The 19,669-nt window shown below is 34.4% G+C and overlaps 1 protein-coding gene and 1 long non-coding RNA gene across 3 annotated transcripts; both read left to right on the top strand.

The window, feature by feature from the left end:
* Positions 1-5,983: 5,983 nt before the first annotated feature.
* Positions 5,984-9,072, top strand: LOC104228566 (pectin acetylesterase 8-like). 2 transcript variants are annotated; one of them, XM_070171594.1, is made up of 11 exons: positions 5,984-6,020; positions 6,112-6,254; positions 6,353-6,435; positions 6,851-6,980; positions 7,103-7,182; positions 7,317-7,403; positions 7,687-7,811; positions 7,905-7,965; positions 8,265-8,318; positions 8,409-8,486; positions 8,964-9,072. In XM_070171594.1, the coding sequence occupies exons 2-11, from the start codon at positions 6,119-6,121 to the stop codon at positions 9,051-9,053; spliced, it is 924 nt and encodes a 307-aa protein (XP_070027695.1). In that variant the 5' UTR covers positions 5,984-6,020; positions 6,112-6,118; the 3' UTR covers positions 9,054-9,072. The 2 variants fall into 2 exon arrangements, with proteins under 2 accessions (XP_070027695.1, XP_070027696.1); XM_070171595.1 differs by lacking the exon at positions 5,984-6,020 and having other exon boundaries at positions 6,149-6,254; positions 6,851-6,998; positions 7,081-7,182.
* Positions 9,073-12,077: 3,005 nt separating this feature from the next.
* Positions 12,078-13,043, top strand: LOC138889016 (uncharacterized). Its single transcript, XR_011406560.1, has 2 exons — positions 12,078-12,125; positions 12,795-13,043. It is a non-coding gene; the product is annotated as an uncharacterized lncRNA (long non-coding RNA).
* The last annotated feature ends 6,626 nt before the right edge of the window (positions 13,044-19,669 follow it).

Below are 19,669 nucleotides of genomic sequence, written 5' to 3' on the forward strand. Positions count from 1 at the left end.
AATCTCTGAAATCAATAAATCTACACAATAAGGAATGAAAGAAGTGGAATTTCCTAATAGCTCTATAGCCTCTCGAAGATAAGTAAAGATGTATCTGTACCGATCCGCGAGACGCTACTAAACTCTCTTACGACTCGTAGAACCTATGAAACTAGAGCTCTGATACAAACGTGTCATGACCCAAAATCCCACCTTAAGGATCGTGATGGCACCTACTCTCTAAGACTAGGTAAGCCTAACAAACAAAAACCTCAGACATAATATAATAACTTAATATTAAATAGAACTAAGAAAATGGCCCAACACATAGCCAATATGATAATACAACATTCACAATCCAAAAACCCGGTAATACGGAGTCACAAGCACTACAAGAGTTTCACTAAATATCTCAAAATACAACACTATTTTGAAATACAATAAATAGTAGCAAGGAACAATAAAAGGTGACTCCAATGCCTGCGAGCGAAACAGCAGGTATACCTTGAAGTCTCCACAGCAACTCGGAACCCACTTACTAACAACCAGCATGCTCTGAGGTACCTTGATCTACATAAAAAATGTGCAGAAGTGTAGTATGTGTACACCACAGTTGGTACCCAGTAAGTATCAAGACTAACTTCGGTAGAATAGTGACAAGGTTCAAGTCAAGACAATCACTAGTTAGATAACTTGTGCAATAATATCAAAAACTAGCAACGAGAAAAATAACAGGAAGTGATAGTTGTAATCTCACCAGAACAAGTGATACAACTTCGTATAGATAAAGTTTTAGTTCAACAACAAGTCATCAGGTAGAATTGTACTTTTATGGCACCTTGTGCCCACATTACCGATCACCCTTACACGACAAAGACCTAGTACCATAATATAAATCACACTTGCATGCAAAATGCCTCGTGCCACAACATAAATCACATTTTACGGTAAAGACCTCGTGCTACCATGTATATCGTACCCGTGTCAGTTACCAATATCATATTCAAGGGGAGTTTATCAAGAATCAAATAAAGTAATATATGATAACAATATTTTTTTTACTTCAATCTGTCATGTTACCAACAACTCAACATAATATAAGATAACAACTCCATGTAAGTAAATCCATTATGGAAACCAAATTATCAAGTAATAAAAGACACACAGACTAGCACATTGGAAACGATGCCACAAATCACGTTAAATTCATGGCACACGCAAGGAAGTCGTAAACACATCAAGAACCTTTCCACCACCACACAAACATTATCAATAACACGCCCTCAGAAAATCACATATCATCCCCACATAGCCATCATTATCTCACCGTGTGCGTAACAATAAAGTAAATGCCCGCCTTGTCTCACCACACGTGTATTAACAATCATCCCACCTTGTCTCGCCACATGCGCAAACTCGATATATATATAGTTCGCCTTGTCTCGCTGCATGTGCAATATCAACAAAAACAATAGCACGACCGAAACCTCGTGCGAACACCTGAACAATCCACCTAACAAGTTCACATGTGCCATTATCATAACAATATAACATGCCAACAATTATCATCAAGACATAAATTCACAATCAATCAACTCATTGCACAAGGACAGACCAACAAAGGAAATGCGGATGGTGTTCAACATATAAGCATGAATTTAGTTAACTCAATTTAGCAACAATCTCACAAATGCCCAACTTGGTCAATTTAGGAAATGCAAATCCTAAGAACATGATCTTTACCATTGAACATGAATTCAAGTAATCATCCAAAGGGGAAACATGTAGTGCGGAGTTCTCTCAAGCAAAACAAGGGAATAAAGGCAACCTCAAGTCAAATCTAATTATAAGTCACACATACGGCTGTGTACACATTCGTCACCCCATACATACGTCGTTTACGCATAACATAAATAAGCAATTAAGCCCAATCATACGGGAAAATTCTCCAACACAAAATTAAGCAAGATACTAACCCCAATTAGGCGAATTCAATACTCTAGAATAGCTTTTCCTCTAAAATTCACCTTCGCTTGGCTCAAAGCTAACCAAAATTGACTTAATAATACCAAACAATGGAATAGAAACCAACTTCAATTAATAAAAATTAGGATTTTTACACAAAATAAATTTAGTTCTTTTTTTGAATCCCAAAAGTCAACAAAAGTGGATCCCGGTTCACCGGTCAAAAATTGAGTCGAAGGATAGATATTGACTATCCATAATCCCACGAGTCCAAATATGTGTTTGGTTGTCAAATCCGAAACCAATTCTACTCTCAAATCACAAATTTTTATTTTTTAAAACTTAGTCATAAATCCCCAAAATTTCAATTCCCATAATTTTGATGTTAAAATCCATAAGAAATCAAGTTAAGTATTGAAATTGAGTCAAAAACACTTACCCAATAGCTTGATGTAAAAATCCTCTCCAAAATTTGCGTCCCACCAAGTTTAGGGCTCAAAATATGATAAAATGAGACTAAGTCCCGAAATGTCAACCAATAACCTAGCTACAGATGTCGCATTTGCGTTCAGAGGTTCGCAACTGTGACCACCGCAAATGCGACTCCGGTATCACAAAAGTGAACCAAGACAGCCTCAAGGAAAATCGCAAATGTGACATAATCTCTACAAATGGGAAGCAAGACCAATCGCAAAAGCGGCAGAATGGTCGCAAAAGCAACCTGCCAATCCCCAATAGCCTATCGCAAATATGACCTTGACTTCGCAATTGTGAAGCTAGGCCACACTATCAGAGCTAGCAAATGCGGTGCCCACATTGCAAATGCAAACAGGATCCTGCATTTGTGAGATCTGAAGCACCAACAGTGAACCAGACATTCTGAAACATCCCGAAACACTTTGAAATGCGTCTGAAACTCAGCCCAGCACCTGGGGCTCCAGCCTAAGAATACATACAAGTACATAAACATGATACGAACTCACTCATGCACTTTGATCATCAAAATAACATATAAAATCATAAATCGAACACCAAAACGCATGACAATTGCCATGAAACTCAAGAACTTATAAACCAACTCGGAATGATGCCATTTCTGAACAAGTTCCAAATGATGAAACAGACGTATTCCAAATCCCAAACAAAAATCCAAACCTGATAGCCATAAAGTCATACCATGGTCAAACTTATGAAATTTCTAAACCTTCAAACTACCAACTTTCGGCAAAAAAAGTCAATCAACCTAGGAACATTCGATCCAACTCCAGGCATATGCCTAAGTCCATAATCAACATACAAACATATTGGAACCATCAAAATAATATTCTGGGGTCGTTTTCACAAAAGTTAAACCTCGGTCAACTCTTCCAACTTAAAGCTTTCAAATTGATAATTTCTCTTCCCAATAAGCCCTGAACATCTAGAAACCCCAAACCAAGAATACATGCAAGTCATGATACATCTTATGAAGCTAATCAAAACCTCAAACTACCGAGCAGAATGCTAAAGCTTAAAATGATTGATCGGGTCGTTACAAGCTTATTTGGGGTGTGAATTGGACGTGATCAATTGTTGGCGCCATCGAGAGAGAAACACGGGACGACGACTCTAGGGGATAGATTCGAATCCACACATTGCACGCTAAAAACCTCGTGCCATAACAATCATCTCACGACACAATCCTCGTGCCAAATCATATATCAATCCGCTCACAATGTCTAATTGTGCCATAATCACATTAAACTGTATCAAGACCATCATCTCCAATAAGGTAAGTATATGCTCAAGAAATAACAAATAATATGCACAAGGACATAATAAATAGAGGTGTGGATGTGTGTTCATGATGCCAAGTATGATTACGACTAAATCTATTAGATTAATATCTCAGTAATAGGCCAACGTGCCAAGTGATGATACCATAAGTCTAAACATAATCTCTAGCATGAATAAATAGGCTCATGTAGTCATACAATTAAATAAACCAAAATTCAAGAAGAACACACCACCAAACAAGTCATAAAGTAGCCTAAAGTCAACCCCTATCACGGATAAACTAGGACACCAACATATATGCTCATCACCTTGCATACATGTTTTCCCAAAAACATTTACATTTAGCAAGCAAGGCCATATCCTATGGTGATTTCACTCTAACTAAGATTAGAAAAGATACTTACCTCTTTCGGAACAAGCTTTAGCCTCAAATCACGCTTTACCTCTATTTGTGACTTCCAAATACTCCGAATCTAACAAAATAATACTTAACACGGTCAAATAAAGTCATAAAACCCAATTTTAAAAATAAAACTTCAATCTTTAATCAAATCTCAAAAATTCAACAAAACTCAACTCAGTCCCACATGATTAAAACTCGAGTTTAGGACTAAATCTCATTGACCCATAGATTCACGAGTTCAAATATGTGATTAGTTTCCAAATTCGAGTCCAAATTAGTGTTCAAAATCTTAAAATACACTCTCTTAAGTTGTAGACAAAAACCCCAAATAACACTCTCAAATTTGATATTTTAAGTATAGAAATATATGGAGAATCAAGATATATAATCAAATACAAGTAAAAATTACTTACCCTTAAGATTGTAGTAAAATCCCTCTTCCAAATCGCCTTCTCTCATTCTCCAAAACTCAAAAATTGTGAAATTAAGCTAAATTCCGAAATTTAGACATAAAATACCCCTGCCACCGATTACACATCGCGATCATGACCTTCATCTCATGCAATCGTGAAGCACTGAGCTCCACCGCCTAAAGTGCTTCTACACGAACATGATAACACCCACGCGCAAAGGCCAACTTACCAGCCTTCTATGCAATTACAAGACCTCATGCACGACCGTGATTCAATCCCCTCCAAAGCTACGTAATCATGAAGAGAAACTTCCCCAGTCCAACCTCCCTTCTATGCGATCGCAGCACAAGCCACGCAATCGCGATTCACTACCTCGCACCAAAAAATCAGCAATCTCAACTTGACCCAAAATAATCTGAAACCACCTCCAAAACTCACCTGAGCCACCTAAGACCCCGTCTAATCATCCTAACAAGTCCGTATATTTTATACAAACTTGTCCAAATGCTCATAAAAACAATATCGTAACCAAGAATCTTGCATCAAACCAAAAACTTCAAACTTTCTTAAATTCAAAATTTCAACTTTCAACTAGAAGCATCGAATCAACCCCCGCCACCCGAGGCCTGAACGTGCTAGTCCAAAATCATTATATGAATCTACCGGAACCTTAAAATTACCAATCCGGGATCGTTTACTCATAATGTTGACTTTGGTCAACTCTTCCAACATTAAACCTCAACTTAGGAACTAAGTATTCCAAATTATTTTTGAATCCCCTGAAAATCAAACCATTCATCCCCACAAGTCATAAAGCATCATACCGACCTACGGGAAGCATCAAATAGGAAAATTGGGTACTAGAGACGATCGATCGGATCGTTAATTTTTTTAATTTGTTTTTTGCTTGAGGCATTATCTGTGAAGGTGATGAAGGAATAAAGTACTCTTTAGGTGTATTCAAGTTTTGTTTGTTATGATAATATTTTCATTGTTTATTGCAACAACAACAAATAATAAAATTTAAAAAAAAAAAGAGAAAGAAGCTCGATCTCTAAAAAGCTTTTAACTTGGACATGGATCAAAAGTAATCATTAAGAACCATAATTTCCTATGGGCTATGGTATGTTTGAAGCACTTTTTCTCGACAATTATATGCCTTCTGCATTAGAGTTCCATGTTTCCATGCTTTGACATTTTGAGAATCTCTTCTTAAATAACTTCTGTATACTTAGATATCTCTTTTATATAACCAAACAAATGTTTGTTTATATGTACTTAAAAATTATTTATTTATTTTTGAATAAATTTATAATCATTATATATATATATATATATATATGCGCGCGTGTTTTGTTTAAGAGTTTCATAGATTATATGCCGTACAAATCTTGAGGTCCCAAAGTAAAGAAATTAAAGTATATATAGATGGTTTCAAAGTTGATTAGTTTGGGTCAATACCTCTATTGAAACATATTTACAAAGTATATGTTCAGAAATTCTTCACACAAATTGTTACATTCTTTTGTCAAATTAGTTTTTATCTAATTCCTTATGTAATTTATTTTTCTACAGGCTGGTGATGGCGGCAAGAACTCTTCATCTTTTTTGCTTTCTTGTTTGTTCTTTGGCCATCATCAAATCTGAATGTGCAAAAGACTTAGGTTCTTACAATGTGACGAAGACAATCCTTAAGAATGCTGTGTCAAAAGGAGCAGGTTAAGTTCTTCACTTATATGTACAAATTAAAATCTAAATTAGGAAATCATGTACGTAGTTGAAATTTGAAGAGAGTTTTTGCCTTATTTATTGGCAGTATGTTTGGATGGATCACCTCCAGCATACCATTTTGAACCTGGATTTGGCAAAGGAGTTGGAAATTGGATTGTACAACTTTCGGTAAGTTATTTGTAATATAGTTTGATTTTACCTTTTAGATAGAATTTGCTGGAATATTTGTTTCTTTTAAATGTTTGAGAACATTCAATTTGTAACTTTTCGTCGCTTTTTTCTCGACTTAGTGTTTGTTGAGGTTTGCCTTGATTTTCTTATTATATTTGGATTTTATTTTTGCATGAATGAAGGGTAAAATATTTTCATAATTGATTTTTTGTTTTCCTAAAAAGAATATAAATCACTTCCTTATTTGACTAATCCTTCTCTTGATATTTTTGTGTTCTTTTTTTTGTATTAGTAAATTGCTCATATGTAGGTCCCAAATCATATTAAAATATGATATCACATTTGCAAGGTTGTTTTATACCTGACACCTGATTATATCAATTGCAATACTGATTTTTAGAGACTTCTTTAGGGAGGAGCATGGTGCACAAACGTCACAGAATGCCAGGATCGTATTTTGGACAAGAACGTGGGTTCTACAAATTTTACGGATTCATGGACGTTTCAAGGAATTTATAGCGAGAATCCGACTGCAAATCCAGGTTCTCGTGGATTTTCTTGTACAATCTAACATCTCCGTCTGAATTTCCAAGAATAATTGTTTGTTGAAATGGAAGTTCCATTTGAAGAAAGCAGACATAGTTCTTCTATGTAAAATATGCAGATTTCTACAATTGGAACAAAGTGTTTGTTAGATACTGTGATGGTGGAGCGTTCACCGGAGATGTTGAATACGTTGATCATGTAATTCTCTTTTCAAGTTATAGTTTCGAATTCCACTTTTAGAATGTTTATCCTAAAATTTTGAATATTTTCTTAAATTCAAGAATATTATGCGAACATTTAACTTCAATATCATTTTACTTTAATTTGTTTAGGTTACTAATCTTCACTTCAGAGGCGCGAGGATTTTTGAAGCAGTAATGGAGGATTTGTTGGCAAAAGGATTAAAGAATGCCAAAAATGTGTGTAAATTCTATATATTTTCGTTATTTTTTTTGTGTAAATTCTATATTACATGTATATTTGTTTCTTGCTGAAGCTTTTTTTTTTTTCTCATTCGGTGTCTAATATCCTTATTGAGATTTGATTATTTTGGATTTAAGTTGGAAAGTCACACATCGGAGGATAAAACGCTCCCTGATAAAGGCGTATCCACACCGAGGGCTTGAAACTAAGATCTCTTGTTGTACTATCACTCTACCACAACTCTCATTGGTTGCTGAAAATTTTCAATCATGTTTGCAGGCTATTCTTGCAGGAAGTTCAGCCGGAGGATATCCAACAATGCTATATTGCGATCACTTCCGCAGTTTATTGCCAAATACTCCTAGAGTGAAATGCTTAGTCGATTCTGGTTACTTTATCCATGTGTAAGATTTTAAAAGACTTAACATGATCATTTAGTATAAATCATTTTATAAGGTTTGAATTGCAACATAACTTTTGAACTCTCTTTTTAATAGGAAGAACCCTATGCAAGCAAGTGGCTTCGAGAAAATTTATAACTCACTTCTGACTTTACATGTAATTATTCTTTTTTCCCTTCTTGTCCCCCTCTCACTAAATTTCTATTAATTCAATATAAGTTGCCAAATTTCATATTATATTGCGGTGTTTAACTGTGCCCCTAGAATAATTGAAAGAAACAAGGCTCTTGGCATATACTTAAAAGAACCCTTAGATCTAGTAGTCTAAAATATGTCATGATATTTCTACGGCAATAAGATCGTGTCAATTTTAAAGAGTTTTCAAATATATGAAGTTATGTTTTTTTTTTTTTGGAATAAATTAAAAACGAAAGAGGGTCATATTAAATGTTGCAGGGATCTACAAAAGCACTACCCAAATCATGCACTTCAAAAATGAATCCACCATTGGTACATTACCTGCTCCCTTGATTAAATTATTATTTGAATCTTTTGCCATTTAAAATACTAAAAGACATACAAAAATCCCAATTACTGCAGTGTTTCTTCCCAGAAAACATGCAACAACATATCAAGACACCACTTTTCATTGCGATGTCAGCATTTGATTATTATCAGGTGATTAGATGTTTATCAATTATTATGCTTTGTTTAGGATGTGAAAATTGACTAAAAAAAGCTTGGAGTGCTTTTTAAAAAAAGAGTTTTTGAATTTTAATTTTTTGCTGATATCAGGTTGTACAAAAATTAAACATGTTTAGATAGACTTCTTTTTTATGGAAGATTTGATAAGTTGAAGAACTATTTACCCGAACACCCTCATTCCACTTCTTCATAAAACTAATTATTTTTTAGTTAAGAAAGTAATTCCATTTTTAAAAAACTTTATAGAGTACATGTGTAAACAATTGCACTAAAATTTATAAAAAAATAATTAAAAAAAAAAAACACAACTCACACAGAGATACTTTTGGAAAGATTTCAAGAAATTTTTCATAGACAAACTCCACCTACGTATCATAGTCTAGTACTTGGTATATTATTTTGATAATTCTTTTTCCACTTACTATATATTTTCTAAATCAATTGTTGCAGATCAAAACTACTATAGACCCTAATGCAGACCGATGCGTTGAAAACAGGACATGCACCGAGTGTCAAAACAAAGCCTTCAGAGGTAATTAGTACAAATTAAATGAGCTAAACAATGATAGCATAATTAGTTTTATTATTCAATGATGCCAATAAATAAGTAGGGTCCTTTGCACAAATAGCCATATGGATTGATGGTTTATTCTTTCTAGCCTATATATATATATATATATATATATATATATATATATATATATAATATTAAAAGTGGGAAGCCCTTAAGACAAAAGTTGAATTACTAAGATACCCTTCTAAATAACTTAAATACCCTATTAATAAAATTTTAAAAATAACTAAGGGCAAATAGCCTACGTACCCCTTCATGAAGGGTCACAAGCCACAACCATTAGATGCATAACCCTTTTTAAATGCAATATTAAAATATTTTTTTTTGTTTACCCTAAGAGTCCCAATTAATAACCTAAGGCCTTGTCCGAACAATCGCAACGCTTCACATTCAAAAGAAGCACATATGGAGGTTGTTCACAGGATTTCAACTTTTCCTCACTACTTACAAATTTGGATCCTTTTTAAAGCACAACTATAAAATTCTTATTCATCCATTATTTTTTTCATGTCAAGATAATTTCTTCCACTATTATTTCATCTTCCGTAAAGATAATCTTTTAATGAGTGTCTTCAACATTGAATATATGAAAACTAATTATCATGCCTGCCAGATGATAACTCTTCAATAATGCGAGACTAACTTGGATATCCTCTTGTGAAATTAAAATGTGAGCAATGAGTCAGTGACATAAACTTTCAAGCAACCAAAGGAATTGACAAAAATTTGGTTACGTAATATCATCAATCCACCTTCCAAATGATCGTCGTTTCGAATATTATAGGTAATCATTTTAATTTAATTATTTTTCTTTTCATATAGATATTTCAATATGAGACTTTTATAGATTTTCCTTTCAAAAGTTTTTGCCGTTATACCATAGATAAAACATGAGTACTCTTGACCAATAATGCTTCTTTTTTAGTAATATTTTGTTTCAACCTTTTTTTATATGGAAAAATCCTTGGTAAGGAGCGCTTCCCTCCGAATGGGGCCCTATACGGCGCGAATCTAGATATAGTCCGGCTCCAATGCAAGTATCGGACACCGGATGGGAAACCAAAAAAAAAACCTTTTTTGATGTATTTTTTATTTTTTCTCACCTATGTTACATATCCTTCTCTTTTTAACTTTCAAACCTAGAATGATATGCTTTGTCCACACAAAAATTTGACGCCGATGTAATAAATTTTTTCTTCTGCAGGAGGATAGATTATCCTCTAAAGTTTATTATTTTTCCTCTCATCTATTAGTTTTAAAACACAACACAAACACACACACTATTATACTCCTACAATTTTATTTTAGCTTAATTTTCCTCTAATGTAAAGTTTATTATTTAATTAATTTCATGTTAATCACCATTTATATTTTGATACATAAAATTATTACATATATTGGAACTTAAAATATTTTAGTATTACTTTTAATTTAAGCACAATTCTTTAGTGTGTACTATGTAAAATATTAACGTGCTACAAATATTGCTTGCTCTTTAATCACTCAATGAGTCAGTGCAATTCAAAGTCGAAAGTAATTTTCACCAGTAAGCTTTCCTCTTTTATAGAAGGACCTATAATATTATAAAGTTGATAATGCTTTCTTTTGTAAAAGACCTAAAAAAAACTTTTATTTTTCCTCTAAAGTAAAGTTCGATATGGTAAGTTTATTATTTCCAACAAATACACACTATTATACTTCTACTCATGAGTTGCTCGTCTTAATATATTTGTTATAACTTTAAACCTCATTATTTTTTCTTAATTAGTTGAAGAGGGAATCTTTCAATCAAAAGGTGCAACTTACATTGTACAATTACTTTCTTATTGTTTAGTCTTAGATGATAGTATGGAGTAAGGAACACCACACGTAAAATTCTAATAAATTTTTAAATTTAATGTTGATATTTTATTTTGTATTTATTGTTGAGGTTTTGGTACGGAACTTGAACAAATTATTTTTTAGATCTTTATTCCTTATATGGCCACTCAACTTATGTGAACATCCTATCAAAGTCAGTTTTGTTTCTTTTAGAACAACAAAATCATTCAACAATTGCATTTTGACTCAGCAAATAAATACTATATATTTTGACATGCCATGTCATATTAAAATTTGATACCAATTTGGGGGGGGGGGGGGTTGTTTGAGTTCATCTTATTTTTCATAGGATCTTTTTTATGTAGTTGTGGAATTAAATGCTTTTTCATGATTATCTGTAGCTAACCTTGAAATTTCTTTTATATTTTCAAGTGTGTATTCTAAGTATTTAATATCTTTAGTTTTTTGATATTCTTCTATATTTTTTTCTAATATTATTTTTGACATATTTATATGTTTTAGAATTTCTAACCAGTACTTAAAATATTTGTAACTATCAATTTTTGATTTGTTCATATTAATACTGAGATGTATACCTGTTGATACATATATCCATGGTTTCTATATTTCTCAGTGTTATTTCTTTTCTGTGTTGATAACTTTCAAGTTTATCTTCATAAAATTCAATTTCATTTTCTATAGTTAATAAAGCTTTATTACGTAATTTATTATATCTAATAATATCTTTGCAGGTTTTAATATTGTATTTAACACAATCTATTTTTCTATTTATGTTACTGAGGTTTTTAAGAAGTTTCCATTTCTGGGTATTATAGAATCTTATATAATGAAAAGTGTTATGTTTCATTTATAAAAAGATTTTATTAACTTGATATGTGATCATTAGTCTGAATATAAATCTAGTTCATATAGATCTAATATATCTATTTCATGTGATACAATTAGTTCTGTAAATGCTTGTTCCATTACATATATTATTTCAAAAGTAACTAAAATATCGTAAATTTTTCTTTTAACATCGTTATTAAGTCTCTTAAAGATATATAACATAAGTATTTTGTAGTCAATATTTTCTTCTAATAAATACGTGTGGTTGTTCATTCAGATTTCTATTTATCCTTATCATGTGTTTACTAAACATATTCCCTCTATCATATAGGTGGACTCCTGAAAACGCCATTCTGATTAATAACCTGGTAAGAAATTATTTATTTATTTTAGTTTGATAATGCATATTTTAATTTCTTCTGTCTAATTTTACCACTTTATTAGGTATATGTAGAAATATATCATTATCCTTATTAGTGGGAACTTTCGATTTTTCAAGTCAGAGATATATTTTCATGTTATGTTTATTACTTCCTCCGCGCACTTTTACTTGTTCATAATAGAGTTTGGGTGCCCCTTCTGAAATAATAGATGAAGTGCATATTTTAACATAGTACCCATAATAATGATAGTATTTTAACTAGTCTTGTGAAATGGTTTGTGAAATGAGTAATTAATGATAAAGGTAAAACAAGAAGAAAACATTGACAAGTAAAAATAAAAATATATTTTTTAGTGCAATAAACAAGTAAAAAATTACTAAGGGAGCAGCTGATTATATTATTGTGGTGGAATAAGAAACTACTGAAAATAAAAATAAAAACAAAAACAAAGAAACAATCCTATCATAACATCATTGGTGGAACAACCTTCGTCCACGAGGGGTTAGTTAATACCCTTTTGCAGGAATTTGTTTTACGTATATATACTATATGGTGAATCTTTTTAATTTTCTTGTGTCATTACTTTTTATTTTGAATTTTCATAGTGAAAATTTTAGTTTCACCACAGATAAATATATGAAGTGTTTTATGCAGTCTGCACCGAAGGCATTTGCTGATTGGTACTTCGATCGAAAGTACTGGTATGTGATAGATAAGCATGACCTGCCAATCCCTACAACAAAAGACCGCAGGACATAACCATAAGGAGGATAATCTTTATGACTTATATTTATTTCAATAAACCGATGTGCAATTTCAGAATCCATTTATGTCAAAATTTGCTGACATCTTTTGATGTCTATGTAAATTGTTGCCAATATATATAATTGTTAACAAGAAGGATCACTTCGACCAAAATAGTATCAAACTTCTTTGCTTATACTCTGTGAAATAAGATTGACTTGTGAGTCTACTTTAAATTAATAGTGTTAGTATCAAAGTAGGTGGAGAATTTCATCCGACCTCTTAAATTAAAAATAATTTATGAATATATAATATGTATATAATTCATTTATAATATGTCTATTTTCGTATATATCATTGTATGATCTATATATATCAGTTAAGAAATATAAAATTTATGTATAATTATAGTATAATCTATATATATCCGCTATGTATATAATTCATATATATATGTGTGTGTGTTGAGTTGTCCCACATCGGTAGGATTTGAGGTTCTTGGTCTCATTATATCGTCTTGGGCAATCCTCACCTCACAAGCTAACTTTTGGGGTTCAGTTAGGTCCAAGGTCCATTTATCATAGTATCAGAGTCGAGCCTATCCCAATTATTGTTATCGATGTTGGGGCCTCATTTATATTGTCCACTCTCCAGTTTGCAGGCCTGAGCGTGAGGGCGGTGTTGAGTTGTCCCATATCAGTGGGATTTTGAGGTCCTTGGTTTCCTTATATGGTCTTGGGCAATCCTCACCTCATAAGATAGTTTTTGGGGTTGAGTTAGGCCCAAGGTCCAAATATATATATATATATATATATATATATTCAAATGGCTATTGTTTAAAGATCAAACTCTCTCCGTTTCAGTTTATGTGAACCTTTTTGTTTTTTGAGATTCAAACAGCGTAAACTTTTACCAACATTTTGAAATGCATATTTCATCATATTGACATGTGAAAAAAAGCAACTTACAGTACTTTTCGTATAGCTTTTAATCCAAATTTTGACTTCAAAATATTAAGTTAACCTAATCTAATTTAACTTAAAAAATTAGCCAAAATGACTCTCGAAAAGCAAAAAAGTTCACGTCAACTTGAATGGAGGGAGTAGATTTTAGGGCTTTTTATAATTTTAGTCTATGCTAGAAACTATATACATTCGTTAGCCAAAAATGTGTATATACACACAAAAAAAAAATATATAAATTTATACATGGTTTCTAGACAAGTGAATTAACTTACTCCTGAAATAATAGGAGCATTGAATAAATATGCAATACTTAGCCTTGAGATGAAGATGAAATAGTAAAAACAGTAGTTCCGGGAGCAGGGCTTCCGGGCACAACAGTAATGAAATCGAAGAGCAATAAGATAAAATTGTATAAAGCTTTGAATAGATTATAGCATAAGTTTGCCAGAAAATTCATGTCCATTACAATGATAATAGAGTTCACTATTTATAGCTGCACTTAGGAAACAAGGTCCTAGGATCATGCCCCTCTTTAATGTCAATTATGAAGGCCATTGAAGAATGTGTAACGGCGGACATGAATGACAAATTCTTTATAACGGGCAATGTACTAAATGTTATAGAATATTCCCCATTAAATGCTACCTGGTGGTAGGCATTTATTAGATCTTTATGAGCACTATTCTTTCCGGTGACAGATGGAACAATTGTCTTTAGTTTTAGCTACCCTCTGCCTTCGGCTCCACGTGTCACTCCGTTACGCAATCATTTAACATATCATATTTTACCCTATATAGGTAATCCTCCTGCTTTTCGGTGACATAACTATATATCACCGGGAAGTTGGTAGAAACATCCTTTTTGGCAGAAATACCACTGACTCTCTCTGAAAAGTTTCTGACGTTGATTAGACGCACGTATCTCCGCATTTAATGTCTCGAACACACGTAATCCATGATTCAGCATAACTTTTGTCAGCTATCGAGGTAATTATGGCAACGGGTTTAGCCGCTAAACCTTTAATTATATGCATCAACTTTTTAAATTTACACTTCATAATACTCTGAACTTTCTAAGACTTTCTTCGCTCAACTCATCTTTCGACTTCAACCTTATTTTAACTTCATTCTTTGAGAACAAACTCTTTCTCTGATAAGAAATGGACTCCTCTTCAAGAAAACCTAGTTCTTCAAAGAACAAATGTAAAGCTGACGATGCTGCTCCCCCTACGGTGAGTACCATCATCCCAAAGAACCTGATTACCACCAAAGATTTCGAAGAGAAGTTTCCTTCTGCTAACTCTCATAAATGGGTCATTGGTAGATACCCTTCTTCCATCCATCCTTCCGGTATTCCTGCTATGAAGGAAGATTGTCATTGCCATGATTTAGACGTTATCGCTCCTGAGCTGACAGAGCGGGTAACCCTAACCAGGGAGGGTTTTACATATTTTTACATGTATCCCTTTACTTTGGGAGCATTTTCTTTGAGTGGAGAGCTTGACTCAGTCATTGTGGAGTTATGTCTCCTCTATCAAGTGTGTTTGGCTGAAGTAAGTCCTTCTGTGTAGAGGACGATTGCTTGTCTTCAGCGCTTGTGCCAAGAAACGAGAGAGGATTTATCCTTAGCTCACGTGATAAACCTCTATTCCCCCAAAATCTTCCGTGTGGGAATTATAAACTTCAGCAAGCGAGGCCATCATGCACTGCTATCTAACTTTGATGATGATAATGGTCGTGGGTGGATGGAACAGTTTGTTTTAGTTGCCCCCAGTGAGATCATCTCGGCCTCGGCTCTGTCTTTCCTGAAGTTATGGAGCCGCACTCGTAAGTATTTTAATTTTCTTCTGCTTCTATTAAATATCATTCTTCGTCATTATTAACCTTTCTTCCTTGTCTCAGTGACTTGGTGGGTTCCCCCTAGGGTTGAGGGATTGGACCAATGGGTTCCGAAAGTTTTGGACATTATTACGCCTGAAATCCTCACGTGGAAAGTGTTGTCCATAAAATATGGATGGAAGGCCAAAAATCATGGTAAGTTGAACCCATCTCGTTTTTACCTTTCCTTATGAGAAAGTTGTTAGATTCTTCTCTCCTGTTGAATATAGGTCTACCCTAGGGCTCAGTAGTCATCCCTGAGGAGGACGTTTTGGATGATCTTGATGATATGGCGAGGCTACTGCAGAAGGCTTTTCCACAGACAGGCGTCTCCGGGCCTACTTCTAGAGCGAGTGCTTATTCTCAGAGTTCCCAGCCGGAGAACAAGCAACAAAAAAGAAGGCATTCTTCTGCGGCCGAGGGAAAGAATAAGAGGGCAAAGAATGTTGCCCCTGAGTCATCTCCGAAAGTTATGGTGATGAGCCCTCTTCCCAGGCCGGTAATAGATACCGTGATGATTGACGATGATGGAGAAGCTAGTGATGACGAGGCTTTTTTACATAGAAGACGACGATCCTTATCAACTCAACAGAATGCTCAACTTGTTAAGTTAGTTACATGAATCGAGGACGATGTCTTGGAACTTTGGAGGGCGTTTGAGATGGTAGAAAATGCCAACTCCCATTACCCGATCCTAGTTGTTGTGCCCAGTACCGTGAGGCTGAGTACTGGCCCTTGTCGTCTTCGGTTGATAAGCAACCAACAACCAGCACTGTATTTGATGCAGCTACTTCTCACCCTTCAACACCATCAGCTTCATCACCTTCTTCACCTACTCTTCCACCATCAACTGCTACATCACCTCCACCGGCCGCATCTGTCTGAGAAGAGGATGTTCCTCTTCCCCAGTCCCCAGTTCATGGGAATTTGGGGCAAAATTATGCCGCCCACCTCAGAAGATCCGTAGAGGGGGAGGAGCTTTACTCTCTCGGTCTCCAGTGGATGCAATTTGCTGTCCCAGCTGGTGGACTTGCGAACTATATGAAGCCTTTGGCTTCAGAAAAAGATTGGGAGAAAATACATGCTCTCTTGAGAGAGTGCTTGTTGAACAATGCTTACCTGTTGAAATAAAATTGTCTTGTGAGTCTACTTATAATTAATAGTGTTAGTATCAAAGTATGTGGAGAATTTCACCCGACCACTTAAATTAAAAATAATTTATGAATATATAATATGTATATAATTCATTTATAATATGTCTATTTTCGTATATATCATCATATGATCTTTATTTATCAGTTAAGAAATATAAAATTTATGTATAATCATAGTATAATCTATATATATCTGGTATGTATATAATTCATATATATATATATATATATATATATATATATATGTTGAGATGTTGGGGCCTCATTTATGTTGTCCACGCTCAAGTTTGCAGGCCTGAGCATGAGGGGGGTGTTGAGTTGTCCCACATCAGTGGGATTTGAGGTCCTTGGTCTCCTTATATGGTCTTGGGCAATCCTTACATCATAAGATAGTTTTTGAGGTTGAGTTAGGCCCAATGTGTGTGTATATATATATATATATATATATATATATATATATTCATTCAAATGGCTATTTGTTTAAAGATCAAACTCTCTCCGTTTCAGTTTATGTGAACTTTTTTGCTTTTTGACATTCAAATAGTGTAAACTTTTACCAATATTTTGAATTTTCATATTTCATCATATTGACATGAGAAAAATCGCAACTTACTTTGGGAGGGTTTTACATATTTTTACACGTATCCCTTTACTTTGGGAGCATTTTCTTTTAGTGAAGAGCTTGACTTAGTCATTGTGGTGTTCTGTCTCCGCTATCAAGTGTGTTTGGCTGAAGTAAGTCCTTCCGTGTGGAGGACGATTGCTTGTCTTCAGCGCTTGTGCCAAGAAACGAGAGAGGAGCTATTCTTAGCTCACGTGATGAACCTCTATTCCCCCAAAATATTCCTTGGGGGAATGATAAACTTCAGCAAGCGAGGCCATCATGCACTACTATCCAACTTGGATGATGATAATGGTTGTGAGTGGATGGAACAATTTGTTTTAGTTGCCCCCAGTGAGATCATCCCGGCCTCGGCTCCTCTTTCCCGAAGTTATGGAGCTGCGCTCGTAAGTATTTAATTTGCTTCTGCTTCAGTTAAAGACCATTCCTCGTCATTATTAACCTTTCTTCCTTGTCTCAGCGACTCGGTGGGTTCCCACTAGGGTTGAGGGATTGGACCAATGGGTTCCGAAAATTTTGGACGTTATTACACCTGAAACCTGCACGTGGAAAGAATTGTCCCTAAAATATGGGAGGAAGGCCAAAAATCATGGTAAATTGAACCCATCTCGTCTTTAGCTTTCCTTATGAGAAAGTTGTCAGATTCTTCTCTCCTGTTGAATATAGGTCTACCCTAGGGCTCAGTTGTCATCCCCGAGGAGGACAATTTGGCTGATCTTACTGATATGGCGAGGCTGCTGCAAAAGGCTTTTCCACAGACAGGCGTCTCCGGGCCTGCTTCTAGTGCGAGTGCTTCTTATCAGAGTCCCCAGCTGGAGAACAAGAAACAAAAAAGAAGGCGTTCTTCTGCGACAGGGGGAAAGAACAAGAGGGCGAAGAATGTTGCCCCTGAGTCATCTCCGGAAGTCGTGGTGATGAGCCTTCTTCTAAGGTCTGCCATATGTTGATACCCAATTTTTTCTCATATATTTTTTTAATACATATGTATACTTTCAAAGTAGTACATATGCAGTTATAAGCATGCATAAGTATTTTTATTATTTTTCTACAATTTTAAAAGCTCCGAATCAATTTATTTCTCCTCTTTTATTTATAAAATATCCAATAATTATCCTTCAAATTACTTTTGTGATGATTTAGTCATTTAAATTCATTATTTATGCCATCATAATTGTTTAAATATTTTTGATGTATTTTTTATAATTGCATTTACATTTTTAGGCTAAATTGCACATCTTTGCTATAATAGCCAATGTTAACGTATGATTACATTATTTATTCATATAATGGTCTTTTATATTTTTAAAATATTAAATAATTATTTTTAAATTATTTTAGTGTACAAAGATTTTTTTTGGTACTCATTTATTATTTTTATAAATTGTTTAGTTATTAAAATTGGCTATTTAAAATTTGGCCCTATTTTTATTCAATTCTGATCCTAATACCCAGCCCGATTTTAAAACCTAGCGTATTAACTAGCCCCAAAAATTAGCCCAGGCCCAATACCCTACCTGCCCCAACCCGATACCCGGCCAAATCCTGGTCGTTGATCATTTTGATCAAAGGTCAAGGGTTCCCCTTTCCAAAATTCAACCAAACGACCCCCAAACCCTAGTCATTTCTCACATACGGCCACCCTTGAATCTCCTCCTCTCTGGTTCTCTCTAAAACCTAACCCTAATCTCCAATCGCCGTCACCCAAAATCAAGCCCCAATCCTTTAATCCATGTCCGATCTATGGCATCATATGGCTATACGAAGCCTCTGCTTGTCTCCTACCCCCTGGGTTGTTCGATTATGTGGTTCTGTGAAAGGAACTTGAAGAGATCTAGTTCAGATCTCGTTGAATGCTCTTCAAGGGTTCGTCCATGGTTTGCGAGTGATTCCTACTGAAATCACATGGTTCAAATCTCTGGTTCAAACCAGGTTTTCTTTACCCCTCCCTTTTCTCCTCAAAACCCTAATCTTTGGACATGAATCCGTCCAATCTATGTAGGCTTGGAAGGGTTCTGAGTTTTTCCATGACTAGGCTTTAAAGATATCTTGTTTCTTTAATATCAACCGATTTTAACACTATATCTTGGTTTCTGTGCTATCTGTTGTTTGAATCTTTGCATATTTGAAAATGTTTTTGAGTTCATGTGGTTTTTCTTTAGGTTTCTCT

This window comes from Nicotiana sylvestris, chromosome 4 (assembly GCF_000393655.2).
Source record: "Nicotiana sylvestris chromosome 4, ASM39365v2, whole genome shotgun sequence".
NCBI classification, from domain to species: domain Eukaryota; kingdom Viridiplantae; phylum Streptophyta; class Magnoliopsida; order Solanales; family Solanaceae; genus Nicotiana; species Nicotiana sylvestris.

Excerpts from the sequence above, each read along its gene's own strand:
- LOC104228566 (XM_070171594.1), top strand. The coding sequence starts at position 6,119 with ATGGCGGCAAGAACTCTTCATCTTTTTTGCTTTCTTGTTTGTTCTTTG. Across the intron at positions 6,255-6,352 it reads TGCTGTGTCAAAAGGAGCAG|TATGTTTGGATGGATCACCT; the intron begins GTTAAGTTCTTC and ends ATTTATTGGCAG. Across the intron at positions 8,487-8,963 it reads CAGCATTTGATTATTATCAG|ATCAAAACTACTATAGACCC; the intron begins GTGATTAGATGT and ends CAATTGTTGCAG.